Genomic DNA, 25,597 nt, shown 5'->3' on the forward strand with positions numbered 1-25,597 from the left:
CTCACCGGGCCGTGTGTCTCCACAGCGCCCTCTCACTGTCAGGACCCGAATCGCCCCTTTCTTTTCGTCTCACCGCTTTTGTCGACCGCACCTGAGGAGAAGCTCGCGCGCAGGTTCGTTTTCAAGGTTTGAATTATCAGAGAAATCACACAAAACGTGATCGAAATCAACAGACATCGCATTCTGCTTCATCCACGCACATTTCTTGGGTTTAGTCCTTCTGCGAGATCACGGTACTGCAGGTGAGCTAACGCTAGCTAATTAGCTAGCTGACAGCCGCGGGTCAGCCTCGGGGTTCAAAATGTCCACTGCACTTTCGAAAGCTGGGATTTGTGTCAGAGCCCGATGCTGCTCACCGACTCTCTGCTGTCTCACAGGGTCTGAGGAGTGGCTGTGGACTGACGGGGCCACGCAATGTTCAAGATATCTATTCTGAAGGTAAGTTAGCTTTTCATCTGCTAGCTGGGGTTAGCGGTGGATAAGATGGTTGATGTGAATGCTTGTCTCTGGTTACAGGTGGAGAGTGGTTCATTTATTGTGGATTTTCATCATGTGTTGATTCTTTCAGCCGGATCAGATTTGAAAGTTTTTAGTTGATAAATCTTCATTTTGAAAGCCACTCAAGTTTTATCACAATTATTATCAAATAATAACTGAAAAAGCCTCAAAGTGATTTTTTTGGACATTTGGAAAGGTCATTAATCACAGTTACTTATTGTACTTTTATTTTTAATAAAGAGACGTTGATGTGCATGCACTGTTCTATTCAGAATAAAATATGATATAACCACAAAATGTTAACCCGCTGTTTTAAAGTAGTATAAATGGATAATAATGGAATTTTATTATTTGAGAATATTTTTACTCATGTCTTTAACTTGAGAAATTCTAGTCACCTTTACACACAAGGAAGCACAGAGGAGAGATGATTCCCAATTCTGCCAATGGTTTCACATTTTACATCAAACTTGGATTGTGAGGAGGGTTCTCTTTGAATGGCTTTGTCTTGCTTTCATGTGGAAACCAAAAGATTAATTCTTTTCCCAATTGGAAGAGATATTTTAATATTATTTAGTAATTTCCTTTTGAAATGAGTGTGAATCTACTTTATTTGGCTTGTTTGTAACAAAGTTGTTGGACTGCAGGTTGAGAACCCCTCCTGCCTCTGGGGTCGGGTTTTTCGGAGTCTGGGCACTAACACAGAGACGACAGAGGAGTACGACAGTATGTTGTCTCAGATGAACCTCTTCTACCACGACGTTACTAAGGACCTGTTCAAACTGAAGCCCACGTCAATAGAGGAGGGACAGGTAATGTCCACCTGCAGTCTATCTTCACCCATAATCTTACACACCTGCTCCAGGTAGGAGACACCTTCCTTGCAGCCTTAGTTGGAGTAGAGGTGAATTTGATGTGTGTGAACTGCATGTCCTCTCAGGTGTGTGTGGTGTACTGGTCAGTGAGGAGGTTGTGGTGTCGGGCTGTGGTGGAATCAATTATTACGGACTCTGTATCGTGTAAAGCTCGCTGCCTGCTGGTCGACCACGGTGAACGTCTCGTCGTTGCTTCAGACCAGTAAGATTAGAACATCATCCTCCACAACACCAGTCCACTGTCATTTCTTGGGAGACTTTTAGTAGATTGCTTCTTGCTTGCCCTGTATTTTCGAGAATTTCCTCGACTGTGCGCATGCATTGATGTGTCATCCATGATGTTGTCACCCCTGTCCATTTGTTTGTTTGTATGCAAGATTACACAAAAACAACTGAATTGATTTCCGGATAAACTTGGTGTAAAGATACGTTGTCGGTCAGGGGAGAACCCATTAAATTGTGGGGACGATCTGCATTACAGGGCAGACCCAGGAATTTTCTTCTTTAACAATGTGAGACAGTATTTTTCTAAACTTGACTATTTTTTTCCAATTCATGGATCTTGATTTAATAACAATTCAGGGCCGTTTCGAGGACTGATATCTGTGTGTGAAATATGGTGCTGCTTGATTGAATTTAAGGGGACCGTGGTGGTGGTGTGCCTACTACCGATTGCCGTTGTATTTAACTTTTGTGTTTTACTTCGGTCTGATAAGGATTCGAGTCGCTGCACAGAACTTCCTCCAGCTGCCTTTTTGGGTGAGGAGGTTCCACCTGGCAGGAATCAAACCAACAACCCTGCGAGTGTGTGTTTACCAGGAGAATGCAGAGCTTATGTAAGAGAAACTCATTGCATACTACTGTACCACTGAACAGTAGATGGACTTGTGAAGCACAACACACTATTGAGGCAATCTACAGTTCCTAAGTAATGCAAATACCCATCGTGTGTCCGTGTTGGGAAGTTTTATCTTTATTGTGAAAGTTAGACTCCATCCACACTAAATTGTTTTAGTGGTAGAACACATCACTTTACACGTCACAAGCACAGCATGTTTATGCCATTTGTTCACACTGCTTCGAGCACTTTCTCTGATGGGGCCTTCTTTTCCTCTGCAGCCCGACCACTCATTGGGACAGCTCAGCTACGCTCTACCTACACAACCTGCTACATGGTGAGCAACATGGCAGACAGTGTTTTTCATTTCATCTATTAATATAGCTCTAAACTGTTTTGCAGTAAGATTGGTGGTAAAACATATTTGAATGCTTGAGGAGACACTTGAAAAGTTTCCTTCCTTTTGAAATTCAAGCTTCAACTTGGACAGAGGCTGTGATGCTTGAATCTGACTCAGACTCCACCTCCATCGAGCTCTACCTAACTGTTGGAAACATCAAGGTGAACTTTTACCTTCCAAATGTAGGACACAACAAATGGCATTAATTGAGAAAAAATAAAATCAAAATAGAAGTAAAAAAATATAGTTATAGTTAAAGTATTTTTATGTATAAGATATGCTTTCTGTTTTTAATTATTGTATATTGTGATATCTGTTTTAATTAGCATCTTCTCTTTTTTTATTTGTTTACTATAACCTGTATTTTTATTCTCAAAGAAACAAGTTCCTTTAATTCCATTAGTTTTTTTTTCCAGATCTGTGTGAACGATGACCTTGTGGCCAAGAAGTTTGCCTATTATACCAGAGAGTCTGCAGAAACCAGTGGGTTGGACGAGGTGGATCGATTTCCCATCATGTTGTCCTCCAGCATCTTGACCCAGACAGCCTCCACAACGTCACGCAAGCCGACAACAAAAATAAAACCACCTGCTGGTAAATATACAGATGAGGCTGCCTGTTCAGGGCTTTTCGGCAGTGATAGACATCAGGGTGGATTGGTCTTAGAACATTGGGTGTGGACACACTGCTGATTGTGACTGAGAAAGCTTAAGGAAACAGCAGTTTATCTGAAGGTCATGATTCAGCTCATTGCATGATCTTCATATGCAGAGGGACTTTTGCAGATGTTTAAATGTCTGTTTTATAGAAATTGTAAGAACTTGAAGCCAACATGGATTAAAAAACACCAAGTCATCAGAAGAAATTCAAATTTGAACATCTACTGTTCCATCCCAGCTGAGGAAACGGTATCTGCTGATTATCATGTGACATGATAATCCAGAGCATCTATTAATACAGGACCAAGGTCAGATTTTGTCAGCTGTAATGGTATTGACTTGTGAGAATATTAAATTTGTGCTTTTATTGCTCCCCATCACACCCTTTCATTTCTTTACAGATTTGAGCTCATATATATTTTCCCATTTAAAATGACCTTGTAGTATCAAACAATACCATGATTTGCTATTTTAAAGGTACAGTGTGTAGAATTTTGTGATATCTATTGTTGAAATTGGATGTTTCATCTGAACACCCCTCACCCCACCCTGCCCTCCCAAACATGAAAAAGAACCTGTGGTAGCCTTTAGTCGTCATAAAAACTCAAAAGGTGTTTAGTTTGTCCAGTCTGGACTAATGTAAAAAACATGGCGGCCTCCGTAGAGAGGGTCCCCTCCATGTAAATATAAAGTATTTAAATATAAAGGGTCTTTTCTGGAGTAAAGAAAACTACAATTCATACAATTTAGATGAAACAAACTAGTGAAAACATCATGAGGATTATTCTACATTAAATTTCTGCCAATAGATCCCTTTCACCTAAATCTTACACACTGGACCTTTAGGTCAATTGTATGTGTTTGAATTAATACAAAACTAAAAAAAGTGAAATACCTTTTTAAATCTGTTTCATAATCTGACTTACCTATCTGATTTAACCCTCAGTGACATCAGAATGTCTGGCTGCAGGCAGAGCATGTGATTGGCTGACAGCACCCTCTCCACCACAGGTGAGCAGCTCCGCTCTTTGTGTTAATGTCAGTAGTGCAATAAATGTCCACACATCCTGACCTCTGACCTTTCTGCTGTTTCAGAGCCAACAGCATGAGCTGGGCACCTCTGATGGAGACTGCAGGCCAAACATCACAGAAGAACAACTATCTCCAGGCAGCCTATCAGGGAGCAGCTCTCAGCCTGCTGCTGTGGAGAGGTAAACACATACTATTCAAGTAAGTAAGTCAATAAATAATCGAGTGAAGTGACCTGCTCCTGTGCTTTTTCAGTGACTCACCAGACGACACCGACTCCTCTCTGGCTGCAGCTCTGACTAGAAACCTCAGTTTGTTCAAGTGAGAGCTGATCTCACTCACATACAGTACCTCTTATTTGATTGACTGAAGTCATCAGCATGTTGAACGTTTTACTAATTGGTTGATACTGAGAGAACACGTCCTCTCCTACAGGTTCATGAAGTTTCTGAATCCTGGCAGCAGCCATCAGCAGGAGGCTCACAGTGTAAGTACATATACAAGTGTTCTCTCTAGTGAAGGCCATTTGTTTTAAAGAACAATGATTATGTGCAACCTGATCGCTGAAGGTGTGACATAGCAATGCTCTATGCAAACTATTTTCTGTGTCGTACAAAGTAATTTAGGAGCACGGTTAAAAAATGTAACTATTTATTATGTACATATTTTTTGCAATTGATTTCATGCATATTTTATGTGCCTGTGTTTATGTTGGATTAAAGTTAACAGGCTCCTCCACGTTTTGTCCAAATGCTGGCAACATCATATTAGCACTGTTATGCCGACAGTTTATGGTACCTGTAAATCTTGGTTTAACCACAACATAACAACAGTGCTTAAATCATTGGATTATCAGGTGTAAGGAGCTGCTGATGTAAATTGACTCCAGGTAAGTACAGTCTTGCAGAAAACTAGATGAATATAATAAAACAGTCTAAAACTGATTGAAGTAGCTGAGGCAGGGCTTTCCATCCACAAGGATATGGAGTAACTAGCCAGTGCAAAAAAGAAGGCTGTTAGTGAGGTGGTGGGGCATGGCCCCCATGGGGGGGGAAAATTGGTTATAAAAGCCACTATTCCTTCATACACACTTAACTATGGTATATTTTTAATGGCTTTTCATTAACATTTCATTATTAACACATAGTGAATCATTTAAAATAAAAATTAGGAATAAGAAGAGTGAGAATGTAGAAAATTCCTCTGTGACAAGATAAACCAAATGTAAATCATAGATTCAATGTATAAGAATGAGAAACACATTGATTCCTATCACCCTGGGCAACTCCGGGAGTTTCAAGAACCTATGCTGTGCATTGAGGTGAGCCCCAATATATTTAGCTGGTGTTGCTCTACTTCCTGCACAAGCTCAGGGTACTTCCCTGCCAGAGAGGTTACAGTACAAGTTCCTAGAGCTAGTCTGAGATTCCAGGTTCAGCACAACAAGGCCGTTGCCTTTTCCTGCTTGCACATCACTGTTGTGCGATACCTTGGTCAGTCCACATGATGGTGGCTCCATGTTGTGCTATGGGCTAGGCTTCACTATGGGTGAAGGCCTGACCACTAATAGCTCACTGGTAAGCCTCTTCCCCTATTTCTGGTGAGGTTACCCTCATCATTTCATCAGTTTCATCATTTCAGAGTTTTTCTGAAGTGCCCTTTGTTTCTCTTCCAGGTTGGTGAGCTTGAAGAGCTGAACAACTGTCAACCTAAAGAGCTGACTACAGCCTCCACCACCTGCACAGGACAGGAAGAGTACGCTTCTAATTGGTCTTTTAAAAATTCAGTGAATTGACTATTCAGCTGACCAATTCTCACTCACCACTTTGTTTCACAAAACGTCAGTTTCAGATTCTTCCCCTTTTTCATTCCATTTGTGTTTGTTGCAGGTCGTTACCACTTAACACTACTGATTCAGTACATGTTGTGTGTAAAATATTTACCACACTTTTTTTCTTTGTTTGATTTGTTTTCAGATTAACCCCTTTACGCAACAGTGAGCCTGTAACACCAGACGAGGATGTGGTCCATATGAGGTGAGGAAACTGGCATGTGGCATTGAGATTGATTGATTTCTTGCTTCACTTCTTAACCTTAGTTAAACGAGCTGACTTTTTTGGTTTCCTTTTTGTTGACTGAACTGATCTCTCACCTTCAGTAGCTTCAGTGTCACATAAACTGACCTGTCTTTGCAAAGTGATCTAATGATTTATTAATAAATTGTAGATTCTGTATGATAGTCCCAGAACACACACTCTCTCACTCTCTATCTACCTATCCTACCATTTAGGTAAACGCAACATTTTTCACTGTGCCTTTTGGCACTGCAATAATACACCTATTTCACTTTTTCTTGAGAGTTCCCATATATATTGGTAATTTATTAATTGTTTCACAAGATTTTGATTCAATTCATGATTTGATTCAATATCTATTCAATTAAGGATATTTCTTTGTACAATATCAATTTTGACTAGATACGAACGAAATTCTCATAACTTAGGCTGCAAGCTGTGCAATGAGTTCTCTAACTTGGTGCATTATTCAAAATATTGAGGTAGACCTGCCACAACAACCACTTGTGTTGGACAATATTTTTCACAAAAATTATTGCAGTAAATGTTATTATTGTCATCATTGTGAAACCATTTTAAGCCACTGGTGTAATGATAATATTATAGTATATAGAAGTACACCCTTTCAAAGAGCAGTGAACTTTTAATTCTAAAGAATATTCAATCAGTTGATATGAATTAAAAATAGGGTTAAACAAAACATAAACCACACACAACCAAAGCAATAAATAAAATGGATACTGGCTCTGTTAAAAAAATTGCTCTCAAATAAATATTAAACCTTTTGCTCAGGATATATGTTACCAGCTCAGTAAATAAGATGGGATGGTTATGGTTTACATGAGCTTTTAGGTTTTTATATATTAGTATTAGTATTCCATTATTTCTGCCATGATTTGGTTATCGTGACACTTCTGGTAGGTCAAAACTTTATTGGCATAACCATAACTTTGTGCAACAAACAAGCTAGTGATAATATAGTAAATAGTAAAAATGACAACAACAGTAATAACAATAACTGTAATTGAACTTGGACAACAAAAAGAGCGTGTGTGTGTGTATATATATATATATATAATGTGTGTGTAGAGTAAATTTATTTAAAAAAAACATTATTCCTATGTCCTCATATTTTGAGCATCAAGGTTACAGCACTCAGGAAGTGTTACAATGTCACCTTCACTCAATGTCATTATTCTTATATCTTATTTTGCTTATTAATAGGTTCAAATAAATGATCTTCTCTATCAAAGAAATAGTTTGACATTTTCTATCCATCCATCCTTCCTTCCTTCCTTCCTTCCTTCCTTCCTTCCTTCCTTCCTTCAACAGCATTTGTACAGGAAGTTATTCTGACCTAAGCTTTTTGATCCATATCAACGGTTGATAACTATATCAGGTTTCTACTGTCTCTTTGTCTTTCAGCTGCAAAAGTATTTCAGTAGAGTCAGGACCAGCAGAGACAGAGAAGACGAGGAGGAGTGAAGCTGCCAGGGCTTGTTCACGGTGAGCTGCAGCTCAGAGGATGAATGACCATCAGTGTTAGATCTCAACTAGTTAGACAAAGATATAACAGGAAAGGAGTTTTTAATTCATGTAGTAACTGTTACTGGCAATGAATGTCTAGTGCCTTGTGACCACAAATCTGTAGTAAATATAAAGTGGAAAAACCAACAATGTCATTCCAAAGCAACATTTTCTTTAAATCTCTTGTCAAATATAAGTTGGGGGTAAAATCACATTAAATGTCATGTTTTTTTCTTCAATACTTTTGGTGTTGTGTTTGGCCACAGGCTTTTGGAGTGGTTGAACCCTGAACCTCTGAACCCTGATCCAGACGCTGGAGATGACACTGTAAGTTTTTTAAAGTTTGCCTAACGAAAAAAAAAGGATTGTAGAGGTTGACGTCCAGGGCACACTGCCTGCGTGAGTGCTGCACAAGGGTACTCAACTAAATGCAAGGACACTACAATATGAAGCATCTTCTGGGCTTGCAATCAATCGATATCTCTATCAAATGCGATGCTCAGATCTGTTCCCCAAAGGTTGAAGGTTCCTGTTGTGGTGGCAACCCAAAAATGGCTGAATTGATGAAAAAGACGTGTTGGCTGCCTGTAAATGTGTCTTAACAAAATGCTTTGAATGGAAAAAAAATGGATGACTAAAATATTTAAATGTTTTGCAAGGGACAAAAGTCACTGAAGCATCTGTTATCAAAAACAATTTAGTCATTAATTGATGGCCTAAAAAATAGCCTCATTCTTTGTGCGGCATACACCGTGTGCAATCACTTCTGCTTTTTCCCTGAAGGGTAATTGTTTTTTTTTCCGAACAGTGATTTATGATTTTTGTGGAGGTTTGATGTGCATTTAATTTAAAATTTACTTTAGTTGATGTACTGGTCATTTGCCTCAGGTGTTGCTGTTGCTTTACTTCAGCTGTGCTGCAAAATCTGATGTAAAACCCGCAAACAACAGTATCATGTGATGCCAGAAAGCACCAGAGCAAGCTGAGACTGCTCTTCATTATAGCAGTCTCAAATTATATTTCTCTTTGTCTTGTCTCCTGACCGGTCACAGGTTGTTCCCAGTGAGCCCAGGACAAGTGGGATTCTGGTGCACTCTGCGCTCCCAGTTCAGCCCTGCACCAATTTGGATGATGCCCCCATCACTGATGCTCTCCGCTGGGTAAATAAGAATGTTCCCTGAGATTTGTTTGAAGCTGTTAATACATACGTACAACAACAGAACAAGTTGCTCTTCCCTTCCGCTTGACAAGCTCCAGTATGTGCAAACAGTACACAAGCTAGCTTCTCAAGACGATAACCTGCTGCCCCCACAAAAGAGCATAATGTCAAAATAAATGCAAACAGGTAACATCAGATCCTTTATTAGGCACAGCGCTGTCTATGGATCAGATGTAAGGAGAGATATCGCTTCCACTTGGGTATCGTTTAATTGATGTCTATTTTTAGATTTAACGGGTCAAGCACTGCTTGAATGGTGTATCCTGATCGTGGTGGCAGCTGATCGTGGACTATGATTACAACAAGACTGCTTGATAAACAATATGTCTACTCAGATACTCAACCATTACTGACAATAACTTTTCAATTCATTTACCTTCCATCATGCTACAAACAATTTACTCTAACCAATGCTGTAAATACTCTTATTTTTCTGATGTTCTCCATTACTTATGGCAGCTATTGCACTTCTGTCCGTCCTGGGAGAGGGATCCCTCGCATGTGTCTCTCCCTGTGTTCTTTTTCCCTGTTAAAAGTTTTTTGGATAGTTTCTCCTTACTCTTGTTGAGGGTTAAGAACAGAGGATGTCACACCTTGTTAAAGCCCTTTGAGACAAATTGTGATTTGTGAATATGGGCTGTACAAATAAAATTTGAATGATTGCCTGAAAGTAGTTGTTTGACACTATAGCAGTATTTCACAAACATGACAATGGATAAAAGGCAGCCAGTACTAACCACAGCTGGCACCACAGTCCAGAAGAACTCCCTCCAAACTGCAACTGAAGGAGCTTCAGGAGCCAGTTTGCCCTTGATGGCTCTAAGTAGTGTGAGCATCTTGGCGAGGGGTGACCAGAGACAAAGGGAGATGTTAGGCTGGCTGCACATCCATCAGTGGCCTTCCCCTGATCAACTGCAGCTGTCACTGACATAAAGGCACATGATGAGATGAAGGAAAGCCAAATAGACTTTGGGATCTTGTTTTTGTGCTCTACCTGAGTTTTACATATTGATCAACCTGTGTCTAGGTGCTTCGGCAGAAGCAGTACAGCAGTCTGTCTCCAGCTGACTGTTACAGCTGGCCAGCTGTGTCTCGAGGATGCAACACCGTCATTGTGTCCCCTAATGCTGACCAGCCGCTCAGCTACCTAGCCCCACTCCTCACCCATATCCTGCTCAACTCCATCTTCAGTTCCTTAACCTCCAGCATGGGGGTGAGTGTATGAACACTTATCAAGGTCTTTAAGGAATTAAACTTTTTGTTTTCAGAGGATGGTGCCCTAAGTTTTGGATCTGTTCTTTCTGTGTTGATGGGTATCCAGCCCATAGCAGTGCTGCTGTGTCCAGGCTGGGAGAAAGTTCAGCAGGTGTATGACCTGCTGGAGAATTTCAAGATCACTCATGTGCTCCACCCTGTCGTCATGCTGATGGGTGTTGGGAAGGATGAGGCCAAGACTATCAGGATCCCGAAGAACTGTGAGCAAAGCATATTCTCAGTCCTCCTGATCTGCTGGTGATCAGTTCATGACTCAACATTTCTATGATTATAAATGCAAAATCCCCAAATGCAAGATTTCCTGTATTTTTGATTTTGAACAGGCCTGCTGTTAGTGACCACCCCCTTCAGTTTCGTCCGTCTGCTGTCTTGTCACTGCTTCATGTTCTTGCGTCTTTATCACCTGCTGTTGGACGAGGCCGACCAGCTCTTCACTCTTGCTCCAGATGAGGTAAACGTCATTGTTTATATTTGTCAGCTACTTTTCTAAAATATCTGCAAACACTGAACAGTTTTAACAATATTATTAGATAAAATGTATAATAATAGAATATACAATATTTAAAGGTACAGTGTGTAGTATTTAGTGACATCTAGTGGTGAAATTGCATGTTGCTGCTGAACACCCCTCACCTCATCCTCCACACATGTAAGAGGACCTGTGGTAGACTTCAGTTGTCATAAAAACTCAAAAGGTGTTTAGTTTGCCCAGTCCGGAATATTGTTAAAAACATGGCGGCCTCTGTAGAGAGGACCCCCTCGATTTAAATATAATGTATTTAAATATAAAGGACCTGTTCTAGAGAAAAGAAAACAGCAATTAGTACAATTTCGATGAAACACACCAGGGAAAACATCATGAGGATTACTTTATATAAAATTTGTGCCAATAGATATTTTTCATCTAAATCTTACACACCTTTAACTATAATGTAGATATGACATGAAATCAGTTTGCAGTGTGGATTTAAGACAACAGCTTCCTTTTCTGACCTGTTGTCTCTTTGAAATAAATGTTCAGATGACAACATCTGCTTCCTTTTAATTAGGTACACATGTAGGAATAAAAACAAACACACACACATTGAAAAAAGAAGCATGAGCAATTAGGAGGGGATTTTTTTTTCTCTGCAATAAAATTATTGTGAAATAAATATCAGGCATAGTTCTTATGGTTTATGGTCACATAACCTTTTCTGCTCCTACAAAATGTAAGGATTTTTTTTTTCAGAGCATATTTTAATGTTTATACTCTCCTGTTAGATGGAGATCATTTTGCAGCATTTCCAGAAGGTGACTTCCAGCGAGGAGAAGAACTCAAGTCCTCAGCAGCTTATTGCCGTGGCGAAGAGATGGACCAGTCACATGGAGGGATTGTTAACCAATCACATGCCCTACCCATGCATCGTTATGACCGCCCCTGAGGAAGCTGCTCTCTATGGTAACGTTCAGCAGGTAATTCATTAAAGCAAAAACTTAATCCTGTTGCAATGACACACTTTGCACAGATTGACACTAAAATATCAAAATATGATAAACTAGAAGCACATACCTCCACCAAGGCTAACAACTTGGATCATGTCCCACTCCTCCATAAAATCTCCTGGATATTGGTTCAGGAGTTTTTGATTAAACCCCAGAGGAAACAATGAAACAACAAACAGCTATGAAAATAGAAGCTTCTTGTCGGAGGTAATTGATGCCACAGTGTGGAAATTCCACCCTATTGAAATGTGTGACAACACAGGTGTTAACTATCTCTTTCACTCTCTGTAATCTGGGAAAATAACCCTGTGTGTCAGGGAAACACAAACTCAGTGCAGCTTTCATCAACTGTATCGGGCTCGGAATGTGTGCACACATAAAACAGAATACCTGTCTGGTTGGGACCGAGCTCTGTTAGTTCTTCACTCGTGCTCGGACAGAAAAAATGCGACCTGTGCTGCTATCGCTCTAAAACACTCTGACCTCTCAGCTGTGACAGTAGACCCTCAAAATACGTTTTAATTGTCTTTTCAGACCAAATCCTTCACATCCTTGTTAGTCAACTCTCATGTCATGTAATAAGACTCTGTTACTCTTTGATGTGACTGCTGCTGTGTGGGACAGACACTTTCTCTATATAACTGCAACATCAGACAACGTATTGATCATTAGTGATGTGGGTGTCACCACTAATTCATAAAAATGAACCACAAATGTTTTATGTCCGTAAAATCAAATGAAACAAATGGTGGGGCCTGTGGCAAGTTATATAATGTGTATGTCCCCGAACAACGTGTTACACTGGTGACATTGCCTACCGCAGCAACCTGAACAGAGGTTATAATCAAGTTAACATTTATTATTGGCATTAATCTAATTATTATTGAACATTTTATTTTGTTAGCTGCTATTTTCTATGGTTAAAATAAAGAAAGAAAAAGAAAAAAAGACTGTAGGATGACACAAACTGTGCAGTGAAGTCGTTGTTGTAATTTATTGTGTAGACATTTGTGATTTTCATGAATGTTTCTCTTCCTACAGGTCATTCTCATGACTCTAGAGAGCAGTAAGATCTCAGAACTGTTGGGGACGTTGGATTTCAGCCCAGATGTTGGCCAGAAGACTCTGATCATAGCCAACTGTGCTCAGGAAGTTGAAGATGTGTTCAAGGTGAAACAACAGCTTTAGTTCTTACATTGTTAATCCCAGTGGTATGAATCCTATGTAGAACAACTGTTTGCCTTGCACATTAGTAAAGTTTATACAATAAGAGAAAGTTGGCATATTAAAAAATAAACATTTTGTAATGTGGAGCACAGAGGCAAATTTGACCACCAGTTGTAGCAATAAGACAAGAGACAAGGCTAAGTTTGGTTTTGATCAATACTATTCCGCATCCACATGAATAATCTGAGGTGGAGGGCAGTGATGGCTTCTGACAATAGCATCCAGCATTTCCCTGAAGTTAGGACTGTTTTTTTTTTTTCTCATCTCCAGGCCGTAAGCAGCAAATCTGCTTTCTGCCTCAAGGCTCACGAGAGAGTAACACACCAGTTTGACTTTGTCATCCAGCAGTGGAGGAAAAACATCGGACCTGGAACTCATGTTATTCTGGGTAAACTGAATGATTTTGATAGCTGCTCTTTATTTATCAGTAAAAATATTTGGAGCTCAGGCTGAGAGTCATTTGAATTTAAATGATTCATAGTGTGGACATAGAGCAAATATTTGTGATTCAGCTCTAATTAGGAATCAAGCTTCAGTTCCCAACCCTACTGTTCACTGAATGCTCTCCCTGAACATTAGGAGTGATGCCATCCCTGACTTTTAGTTCTTTGACCTTTGAATTGTAGTGACCACCAACGAGTGTCTGAAGTGTTTTGGAATCAGAGATGCATCTTGCGTCATCCACTACGGTTTCCCCACTTCTCCCAAGCTGTTTGGCAGTCGACTCTTCAGCATGTCTGACAACTTCAGAAACCTCTCAGAACGGGTGAGAATAACCAAGGATCAATTCGGTGAAAAAAACCTTCCAGAAATGAATTCAGTAATGTAACTACAGTTTCAGTGTCCACATCAGCGGCTTCATGAATGCCCTGGATTCAATTTGTCTTTGATTTATCTTAAGGTTTCTACCCAGGATCAAACAGGGAGCTGCCCTCATGTCACCAGGTCAGTGCTGCTGATCTCAGAGAGGAACGCTCGTCATGTTGTGGGGGTTCTGCGTTACCTGGGACGGACCAACGCCTTGCTGCCCCCTGAGCTACTGTCTTTCAGCCAGGGCATCTATATGGTCAGGGAGGACCTGAAGACCAACAGGCCACTCTGCAGCTACCTGAAGAGCCTTGGAGTCTGCAGGTCTGCTTCAAATAATGATAACCTGCTTTATTAACTATTTTATAATTTAGTTTTGTTTGTTCTAATTTAGTTTTTATACAACACATGTTAGTTTTAACAGAATGTAAAATATTAGAATTATTCTGAAGAAAATGTTTAAATATTTTACACTTACATTTGTAAAATAAACTTTGTTTCTGTGTGTTTCTCCTCTGTAGAGACAGTAGTACATGTCCTGACCGTCACAAGTTTATTTCCCAGCTAGATCAGTCCGACCTTGCTGCATCAGGTGTAATAGAAGTGAGGACATTTGTATCACTTTGTTTTGTTTTGTGATCTATTAAACAAAAAAGATCTGTTAATTTCACAAACTTTGACTTGACATTTTCTCAACTTGTGTTGTTTGGAAGCTTAAATATCATTCGTTGAAATAATAATCAGTTCTTTGATTTGAAATTGTTAAATTGAGGTTCATCTGCTGCCGAGTACATTGTACTAATTTGGACCTGTGTTGTGTCTCAGGTTTTACCTCTCTATATCAAGACGGCATCAGTCTTCTTCGGTCGCATCGTCAGGAAAGATGACAATGGTTTTGATGGCTTAGCATCTGATATGGCTTCCTACTATGCTGATAAGAAACCAGGAGCCACAGAGTTATTGGAGGGAGGCCTATACGCTGTGCAGGAGGACAACTTCTTCCACAGGTCAGCAACAACACTGGAAGCTGAATGATACTGAATTTTCTTCTGTAAAACTGAAAATAGTTCCACTTGGTGTCTTATATTTTTTTAACTTTAGCTTATTCCCCCTCTAAGAACGGTATACTCTCTGAATTAGAGCTATGAAGGCAAACACCTGTTAACACAATTGTTTGCACCCTGGCAGGGTGAAGATCCTCTCCGTCCCCGACAGAGGTGACCACCTGTTTTTCAGGGTCTTAGTGCGATTTATCGACACAGGGAAGGAGGAGGAGGTGAAATCCAGTCAGATCCTTCAGCTGCCGGAGCAGTTTCACTCTCTGTCCTGCCAGGCCGTTGAGATCATTGTCTGCCGCGTCAAACCAGTTGACTCAGAGATCGACTGGCACCCAAAGGTTCTGCCCATCACCTCACTTTGCTCTTAAAGATAAACACAATACCACACATTTTTTTCTCTATTACTTTACTTTATTCATCCATTATGTCAGGGGTTGACAAGTAAGTTTGGCCTTGAGTTTTCTAAGCCAGAACATTATCAAAGACAAAATCGAGACATTCTTTAAAAGATCTTTAAAAATGCACCTGAAATGTGTGACGGACTGTTACATAATGCTTAGGGGACTGATTCACAGTAATTAAATAGTGTTGTGATGCTGTTAGACACACAAAGCCACAGATGAGGGCCAGTATTTTGGTTTTGCGCAGCAGAATAAGTTTATAATAGTAGTGACACTTAATCTGAAAATATTATGGTAGGCCTGTCATTCATTTGAATTAGAATTAAAACTGTTAAAATATAAATAAAATAAACCACACACAACCAAAACAATACACAAATTGCTCTTGATTAAATATTAAACATTTGGCTCAGGATATATGTTCCCAGCTCAGTAAACAGGATGGGATGGTTATGATTTACATGAGATTTTGTATTGTATTAGGATTAGTATTCCAGCACTTCCTCTAGGATTGGGTGTGTGTATGTGTTTTGTAAACTCTGGATCGAATCAAACAATCACAAAGTAAACTTGAGTACATTTCAGGTCCTAATAACCTGTGATTAGTGTTGGTGTTGATTGTTAAAGTGAGCGCAGGTCAGCAGGAGTCTCTGACATGGTACAAACCAACCGCTGCTTCTGCTCTGATCGTGAAGCAGCAGCAGCGCTAATAATGAGGAAGCGCCACAGCTTGAGCACATACAGAGACACACCAGCTAAAAGTTTGGTGCACTGGTGTGACCAAGGAACATTTTTGGTCGCACTATTCTGGGTTGCATGTGCACTCTGGGGCCCTGTCTGTAAAGACAGCTTTTGTATAGTCATGAAATATCATACATTTTGTTCTGCAGGTCACCAGAGCCATCAGTCAGAAGATCCGAGGTCTGCAGCATCGCGCCAGAGCAGTTCTCAGTCTGGGAAACACTGTCTTTGTTGATCCCATGGTGTGTTTTCCCTTAATCATCTTCCTCATACAGTCACTGAGTTGTTGATGGTCAAACTTTTGTGAGTTACCAATATATTTTACAGGGTGTCCCCTGCAGACTGTTGTATTAAACATTTTCCATTGTACTATGTTGCATGCTAAAAAGGAATTCTTGTATTTTTCAAGCTTGGTCCTATGTTTTTAAATGTGGGTGTGTGAATGAATGGTACTCACAAAAGCTTCAAGCTTCCAGTAGATCGCCTCCACTGGCAGCCGCAACACAGTGGCTAGAATATAATCTATGGCAGCAGCGACAGTCTATGACATGTTTATGTCTATGACTGTCTCTGTCTGCTATTCAAGTCTCACTCTCTGAATCTTTTACTGATGAGGATAATGCCAATGAAGAATTTGACTTTAATGGTCGCCCCTACTTATTTGAGGCAGGGTATATGTAGGGAGAGCTCCTACAAACTGAAGAGTGAACAAGGAGAGAGAGAGAGCAGACAAGCAGAGAAGGAATAACAGTTGAGTGAGCTTCTCATTGAGCAAGCATGCGTAATGTTGCCAGACTTTTAGCAAAGATGTGAAATACCTTTTTATTGGTAGAATAACACTTTGCAGACTGTCACTGTTGCCCCATAATATTACATTGTAGTCACGTGTTATGGCTGCAGGTGGAGAAGACCTACTGGACCAATTCCACGTTTTTATGTTTTAAGTTTTAAGTTAAAAAGTTTCAAGTACCATTCATTTACACTCCCACATTTATAAACATAGGGCCCAGGTTGAAACAAACCAGAACTCCCCTAAAGCCTGTGGTCCCTCGACTGTTTGGGCTCTGTGGGCATCAGCAAATTTGGTTATTTCCTGTTTTTGAGGTCCGGGTGAGCCAGGTGCCAGGTATGAAAACTGTCATCAACGAATATAATGTCCAGTCTGAGATTCTGAATACTGGAATGGGAATAAGCAACCCAGATCATCTTAAACTGCTAAGGGCACTGTGCCAGGAGGGTGAAGACAGCAGCAGCAAAGAGGCAGGCCACACAAATGGGTAAGGCAACACTGAACTGAAACAACTGTCATGTAGAGAGTACATGTCAGGATTTATCAGCTATTCTCAACAAATGAAAAAAACTGAAGCAGCATGTTGCGTGTGATGTTTGTAGGGTGGAGGACAACTCAGTGTCACTGGAGGTCAGGATCAAAGCTGAGGAAGAAGTTCTGGCTGAAGTCTTCAGAGCAGCCGAGGCCAGGAAGCTCTCTGACCCTCCTCAACTCGAGCCATTAAGCCCAGTGTCTCCGATGAGCCACAGCCCAGTCCCAGCACCACCAGCTTCTCAACTCCACCTCTCAGATATTCAGGCGGCAGATGAGCAGAGATACAATCACACTCCTGATCTAAAGTCAGCTAGTCAGATGATGAGGTTGGTGTCTTCACTCACAAGTTCTTCTCAAATGGATTCATCAATATCACTGAAAAATTCACTAGTTTGAGTGTGTTTTCAGACTTCAAAGCTTTTTCTTCTGTAAAATTTAGCTAAACAGGTTTTCGGACATGCTATAATCGTTTATTTTGTCCAAGGTATCAATGGTGTAACAGCCTTTTGAGAATTAACAATCACTTTATCCCCCTCGTGATTGTGCCCTTTTGTACTATTGAAAGACTGATTGGACATCTTATAATATCTACATTTTCCTTATCAAGAGTATTTTCCTTGTATTTGAATTTGGTTGTTCACACTCTTTAAGTTCTCCGTTACTTGTTTTATTTTGAAATTTCGTTCTTTGTGTGTCTCCAGCTGAACGTCCTCTTTTCCTGTTTCTCGCCCTTGTGATTGTCTGTAGCTCTTCTTCCTCCTTTATGTACATGTGTCTAAAATCATTCACAAATCACTATATAATGAGCTCGCAATTTTGTAGTGGTGTCCGAATGTTAAGTGACATTTTTTATTCTTTATATAGAAAAATAGTTTACAACTGATGGTTACTAACCAAGCGATATTTACCATCGTGTATTGCGCTCGCGGCGGAAAGACGAGAGAGGGCAGCAGGAACAGCCCGACCTGTTGTACAATTGTAAATAAGAGCACAACATTGCAGCACAAACTGTGGCAAACTAGTTTATTACAAGATTTTCCTTCAACATTATTTAACCTAAAAGTATTACTAAGTTTAAAATAAACATTGAAAATGTATTGTGGGATTTTTCACCAAACAATCAAAATCTTGTGACAATAACATCATTAACACAAAGTAGTGTCCCTATATAGTAAAGTAGGGGATAGTGAATGAGTGGGGGATTTCGGACACAGCAACTGTCTTTGTGCCTCCTTTGTCAGTTCATCTGTTTCCTCTTTCCTCATGGCTCCGTTCCCTGTTTCATCGATGGATTTACTGGTGCTTCTTGCTCACCACGAGAAGAATGTTTTGTTTTTGTTTTTCAAAATAAATCAATTCCCAGCCAAGTGTTCGTGCCTGTATTTGGGTCCTCTCAATTACAACCTTAACACTCTGGTTTGATTTAGGAGGCAGCAGACTGTTGCAGGGTTATTATAGTTAACGAAAACTAAAACTAGCAATGAAAAAATAATTTAGTTAATTGAAATAAAAATAAAAACTACAATTACAAAAAAAACTAAAACTAAATAAAAACTACAATGAACAATGCAAAACTAACTAAAACTAAACTGAATTGCAGATAAATTCAGCTTCATTTTCGTTTTCTCCCTCGATTCCTGCCTGTCCTGCAGGTGATGGTTAAAGAATGAAATTAAAGGACTTGATAAACCATATTTGGTGTCACACATTGTTTCATCCTTTTTCAGCTTCTACAAGTCAAGACTTTCTCTTAATACCTGGAAAAACTCAAACTAAATAAAAACTAAACTGAAACTAGTCGATTCCTCAAAATAAAAACTAAACTAAAACTGCAAAATCACTTGTTGAACTAAACTGAAATAAAAAAGCAAACTGAAAAACTAAATAAAAATAAAAACTAATGAAAATTTCAAAACTATAATAACCTTGGACTGTTGTATTCATTAAGCCAGGTTCAGACAGGAGTTTTAAGTTTTACATTAAGATGTTCACACACACAAGAATCTTCACTCATGTTGTTCTCATTAATCTCAAACATGAAGTTGTATTATGTGCATTTGAAAATAATGGTGCATCACACCGGCAGGATACTAAGATTTAGAGTAATAGGGGATCTTTGATCTATGTAATCTAATCTAATGCTGAATCAGATGCTAAGTCCCAACAGCCACCTTGAAAAAACATTTAGATTCACAAGATCATACAAATTTTGAAACCTAACCGCAGTTTGTCTGACTTGTGGATTTAACAAAACGTGTTGATTTACAGGAACAGAGATGGAGGAGAACCTTGTCCCACGACCAGCCTTGCTGCTTGTCTCAACTCCTGTGATAGTGGTAAAAATACATAAAAATTCTCTTCAGCTTTTACAGGTTTATCCCAATTTACACTACAATTACATTTGTTTGTATACTTTGACTTTGGCACATTACAGTTTTGCATGCCTTTTTCCTGCAGGAGTCAATGGAAGTAAAAGCCAGCAGGTCACCATCAGCACTAATGAAAAAAACTGCGATGAAAAAAGGTAAAAGTCCAGTTATCTGGCTATTAAAAAAAAATCCTTCTAATTACTCCACTTTTGTATTTACAAAAATGATTCAGACTATAAATATGTAACATCAGTCGTTTAGTGTTAAAGAAACAAGGTGGTTGATTATAAAACTAAAGATTAAATGCATTTGTTTCCACTCTGTATTGTTCAGTTTCCACCCTCAGATCCTTTGGTACCAGACGTCCGACTCCATGATTGTAACAGTGAAGCTGATGAACCCAGAGAGTCAGCACTGTGACTTCTACCCTGACAGGGTCATCTACAGGTCTGTCAGGAGCAGACCACCATTGATCACTCACCTCCTTCACATCCCATTCAGTGGAGCACTTTACACTGGTGGGCACATGTTTAGCATAGCATCTGTGTGAATTAAACACACAACAAGCCTGAGGTTAAACCATGACCAGGAAGAATACCGGTGGTGTCATATTAAAGAGACATATCCAACATAGTTCTGAGTCACAGTCAATGATATCATTTTATTTTCTGATTCATCTGTTACTCTTCTTTATTGGGACATTGATTTTAGGGTCAGGCAATTAGACGAATACATCATCTAACTGTGATTGGCTGAGTCCATTGTCGCTTGATTTTTTTTGGGGAGTTTTTTCTAGTCTATGGAAACACAGAGGAGAGTGCAGTGCAGTTCATAACAGTAAATTAACAGCTCTTAGTGCAAAATAGCAAAAAGGAAGAACAGTGAAGTAAGTCCTCGTTTCTCTATATGATCAGATTAACATTCTCCCTCTCTGCTGATTGCGCTCAGTGGCAGAGTGAACAGTAAGTCCTACAGAGCTGACCTGGAGCTTCAGGGCAACATCGCTGTGGACCGCTGCTGCTGGGAAATGAAGTACAATGAGCCAGTCCTCAAACTGGTCAAACAACAGCAGGAGCACTGGGAGAAACTACTCAGGAACAAGGTACTGGAGCTCATTTTGTTTGGGCCACCTCAAAAATGTACTGCTTGACTTGGATAGTCTGGAAAGCATCAAAATACAGTAATCCAATATACTATTTGATATCATCATACTGCACTTTACTAAGATGTACTATACTTGTTGTTGTTGATGTTACACCTCAAAAATCTGACCAAAAATGTGATTCACACATCCACTAGACAAAACAAGCTCCAGCTTTCAGCCAATGAATCCCTCTTTACTTTACTAATGTAATAGAGCCATTTTTTTATTCCTTAGTTCACACTATAAGACATGCAAATTGCAAAACTATATTCTATTTAAATTTAGGTAAAGCTGTATTTATGTAAATATCACAATATCACGTGAAAACGATGGAGCAGTTTGAAATGATCGCCTTTCGACATTTTTGTTGTCATTCTATTTATATTTGATGCTTTTTAGAATTTCTATCTGAATGTATTTTTAGCATTGTGTTCTCTGTATCACTGCTACCTAAGAGCTGTGTGAAGTGCTTCACTCTACTCTGCTCTCTCACACTCTTTTCTCAGTCTCTCGTCCTTTCAACCTCTCTCACAACGTTTATGGCTCGTAAAGTTTTTACTCTGCTGCACACAGGCAGGATTCATTATAAACTCACCCCACGGCTTTCACTGTGCATGTTGCTGTGACAAAAACACTGTATGGCATTATCACCATATAACAAAGTTTCCAATGCCTGATCTCATGAGTTAACACTGTTTAGCACATAATCAGACATACAAAAATTATATTTTGAAATCCAAAGTTGAAATGTTTTTTTTTTTCTTGTTCATACAGTTGAATTTTTTAAGCTTCACTTAACATACTTATCTAACTACCAACAGCTTTTCTTTGTTATTCACATCCCTTAATTCAATGATCTCTGTGCCTTGGAAAAATCTGTTACACCAAAGGCCAAATGGCCCTGCCCCTTAAAATGACAAAATCCCCATCCTGCTGTATATTCTCTATTTTCTCTTACAGAATATTTTTGTGAGTTATGATATGCAGCATTTTGAAGACAATGAAGACAAAGCACCAAACGGTAAGAACCATAGTTTGTAAAAACCTGAGAAATAAATCCTCTTTTTTTGCTTCATTAAATTGATGTGTGTGCTTTTTGTGTTTTGGTCTCAGGTCCGTGGTTTGTGGGGAACACAGGAGAGGATAACTGGTATGTGAACTCAGAGAGTAGCAGTGAGAGTGATTGAAGATAAACGTGTCTTTCTACAACACTCCGGTTTTCTATTATAATCTAAGGATCACAGGAATAGTTGTTTCATACGTTGTGTTGTGACCATTGACCTCCTTAATCATGAGGTCTGTACTGTCAGGGATCTGTAGATAGAAACCTCTGCAGTGAATTAAGTAAACGTTTCCGAACATTGAGATTCAAACATTTAGCTACTGCTAAAAGTCTGATTTATAAATATGTCTCAAGTATAAAGTGACATGCAATGTGACTTTCACAGTTAAATGTTATGAAAGTGTTCATCCATAACTTTTGTCAGAATCTGTTCACCTCCATGTGAGTAAAAAAAGAAAAATACCAAAGGGTTGAGTTTTTTTCCATTTAGAAGATAGGGTCTGTCCCTATTTATTTTTGCTGTTGCCATTTTTAATTTCTAGTTAATAGCTCTGTCATGGTAAATCTCACAATGTACAACTTTAAAAATGACCAAAGCCGCCTTTGGCACTTGAATATAAGAGAGTATAGATTATAGACTGATTTGGCAGCTTAAGAAGCTCCAACATCCAGCAACGTTGAGAGTTCAGAGTTGCTGCTCCTTAATGTTGAGCCAGTTAGCGTGGCTTGTGCATGTTACCTGCGAGAGGCGCATCAGAGATACCTTACTTAACCTCCAGGCTAAAATTTGATCAAATGAAAACAAATAAAACAGTCCAGCTATAAATCCCTCCTTCGTGAAGCATGTGCTCTTCTTTGTAGATTATTCAACATAATGGTTATTTTGTAGGCTGCAGATTGTGGTCCTGTTTAATTGCATTTCATTATATGGATACATGCCTCTATTAACTGGTCCACCCCATCCATGTGGGTCACACTTGCAATCACAAACAATAAGTCTTGTTTCTAAACTAAACAAATCCAGCACTTTCTCCAATAGGTTTATTTATTTCTGTGTTGTGAGCTGTAATTGTACCACTTCCAGCTTTGAGTAGCTCCTCCAGTTTGTGCTTGTTTTGGGGCAGTAGAGAACATCCAGATCATCAAAGTACGATTATAAGTAGGTTCCAGGCGATGTGAATTTAAAGGTCCAGTGTGTAAGATTTTGGTGAAAGGGATCTATTGGCAGAAATTTAATGTAGAATAATCCTCATGTTTTCACTAGTTCGTTTCATCTTAATTGTATGAATTGTAGTTTTCTTTGCCCCAGAAAAGACCCTTTATATTTAAATACTTTATATTTACATCAAGGGGGTCCTCTCTACGGAGGCCGCCATGTTTTTTACATTAGTCCAGACTGGACAAACTAAACACCTTTTGAGTTTTTATGACAACTGAAGCTACCACAGGTTCTTTTTCATGTTTGGAAAGGGAGGGTGAGGTGAGGGGTGTTCAGCTGCAACATGCAATTTCAACACTAGATATCACAAAATTCTACACACTGTACCTTTAATTGGCATATGACCATGTATGCAGTGAATTATTGCGATGGACGAGGCTATTGCGGGGGTTAGGGAAAAAACATATGTGGTGTCATCCAAGAGTCCAAAAGCCCCAACATTCATAATCGACTAGAACAAGGTCATTTACACCATGTTTTAAGCCTAAAAGTCCACCAAAAGTGGCTAAGCTAGCAGACGTTAGCATGTCTGAAGGTCCCTAAACGCACCTCGTCGGAAGATATCCGCGGACGCTTAAAGGTTCATAAGATTTAGGTGAAAGGGGTCTATTGGCAGAAATTGAATATAAAATAATCCTATGTTTTCATTCTAGTGTGTTTCATCTAAATTATAATAATTGTTGTTTTCTTTAACACAGAAAAGGCCCTTTATATTTAAATACTTTATATTTACATCCGGGGGGTCCTCTCTATGGAGGCCGCCATGTGTTTTACAGTCGTACAAACCAAACACCTTTTGGGTTTTTATGACAACTGAAGGTTTCCACAGTTTCTTTTTCATGTTTGGAAGGAGAGGGTGAGGGGTGTTCAGCTGCAACATGCAACTTCACCACTAGATATCACAAAATTCTACACACTGTACCTTTAAAACATGTTGTAAATGACCTCATTTCGAGTCGATTTGAATGCTCGGGCTTACGGACACTTGGATGACACACCAGGAGCTGTATGGAGGAATGTTAGTTTTTTTTCTGTTGTTTTATTACATCTGAAACTTTGGTCACCAGTTACCTCAGTTGAATTGGATTCTGCTCTAACACTGTTTACTACTTTCTCTCACCCCCTCCATCGGCATAGTGATGTGTAGATAATGAATATTCATTTCTATGTGAACTAGAGATAGTTTACCAAAACAATTCACTCAAAAAACAACAGAAAAAACCAAATGCCTCCACACAGCTCCTGTGGTGTCATCCAAGTGTCCCTGAAACTTCAAAAGTGTTTTGTGGACTCAAACACTTTACCCACCCCTCCATTGGCATAGTGGTGAGTAAATGGTAATGATAATAATTAATTGTATTTATAAAGCACTGTTTAAAAACAGAAATTACAATGTGCTTTGACAGTAAATAAAAACTTAAATAAGCCGAGACACCCTGATGGAAAAAGCATGGTCACCTTTAGTTTTCAACCTCGACTTTGGAACAGCAAGCATAATGAGTCAGTTTAAATTTTTCCCTTTAAAAGGCTTGACACAGATATAAATAATAATAATTCAACTGGTTTTCCACATCGTGCAACTTTGTCCTGTCTGAGGTGCAGGTTCAGGAACCCCCAGAAACTAAGTTGCTGCTTGGACTCGAGTTGGTTCATGTTTCTGTATTTTAAGTTCATGAAACAAAAAGTAAGAGACTGATAACATTGGTTCTGGTGCCTTCATCTTTCATTAGTTTGATAGTTATAATTTTTTCCCCTTATCTTTGGTCCATTAAAATGTTTATACATGAGGGATAAGTTGTCTCACATAATGGTGAAACAGTGACGACAAAAGTTTTAATATTAGGGTGAAGTCTTTATTTGTTGTGATGAAGGGTTTTGGCAGCCGAATTAAAAGAAAATAAAGAAATGTCTAGAGAATAAATAATTTAAATTTGGTGTGGTTTGCTAGCAGAAAAAGAAGTACAGTGAACTTTCAATGAATGTCAAATAGTAAATAGAAACTGTATAAATGCTTGAAAACACTGCAGCAACACAAATCTGATTCATCCTTTTTTTTTTTTACCCTTTGTGGTTGAGTGGACCCCTACCATGTTGTATTTTTCTGTTGTTACGACTGTTTCTCTGTTACTTATAAAGACTGATAAAGTTTATTGAAGGGGAACTCAGTCATGTGTCTTTTCATCTTGTTTGTTCTGAAACTTGTTGTCTGGCTGTTTTCCTCCCTCTGAAAAAGAGCTAATTCTGGTTCTCTGTGAAGTTTCAAGTGTCACAGTAAAAACTGAGTCTTTGGTGTGTTTTTTATAGTCCCTTTGTTTCGACCAGTTTTTACTGTGGTTTGATTATATTGGCACATATCAGGCACCT

At 39.2% G+C, this 25,597-nt stretch overlaps 1 protein-coding gene across 2 annotated transcripts; it reads left to right on the forward strand.

Annotated features, from left to right (window-relative positions):
• tdrd12 (tudor domain containing 12) lies at positions 1–25,534 on the forward strand. Of its 2 annotated transcripts, none has more exons than XM_069527914.1 (37): positions 1–113; positions 378–438; positions 1,146–1,310; positions 1,439–1,575; positions 2,090–2,209; positions 2,493–2,548; positions 2,687–2,772; positions 3,028–3,205; positions 4,217–4,281; positions 4,366–4,481; positions 4,555–4,620; positions 4,735–4,786; positions 5,975–6,054; positions 6,276–6,335; positions 7,800–7,880; positions 8,168–8,228; positions 8,954–9,061; positions 10,148–10,333; positions 10,442–10,595; positions 10,719–10,846; positions 11,659–11,850; positions 12,922–13,050; positions 13,378–13,495; positions 13,734–13,873; positions 14,009–14,238; positions 14,436–14,517; positions 14,740–14,921; positions 15,103–15,310; positions 16,264–16,356; positions 17,219–17,391; positions 17,507–17,764; positions 19,707–19,774; positions 19,896–19,962; positions 20,141–20,254; positions 20,756–20,909; positions 21,912–21,972; positions 22,065–25,534. In XM_069527914.1, the coding sequence occupies exons 2-37, from the start codon at positions 415–417 to the stop codon at positions 22,136–22,138; spliced, it is 4,266 nt and encodes a 1,421-aa protein (XP_069384015.1). In that variant the 5' UTR covers positions 1–113; positions 378–414; the 3' UTR covers positions 22,139–25,534. The 2 variants fall into 2 exon arrangements, with proteins under 2 accessions (XP_069384015.1, XP_069384016.1); XM_069527915.1 differs by having other exon boundaries at positions 33–242.
• The last annotated feature ends 63 nt before the right edge of the window (positions 25,535–25,597 follow it).

The sequence above is a fragment of the Paralichthys olivaceus genome, chromosome 7, assembly GCF_024713975.1.
Source record: "Paralichthys olivaceus isolate ysfri-2021 chromosome 7, ASM2471397v2, whole genome shotgun sequence".
In the NCBI taxonomy this organism is placed as follows: domain Eukaryota; kingdom Metazoa; phylum Chordata; class Actinopteri; order Pleuronectiformes; family Paralichthyidae; genus Paralichthys; species Paralichthys olivaceus.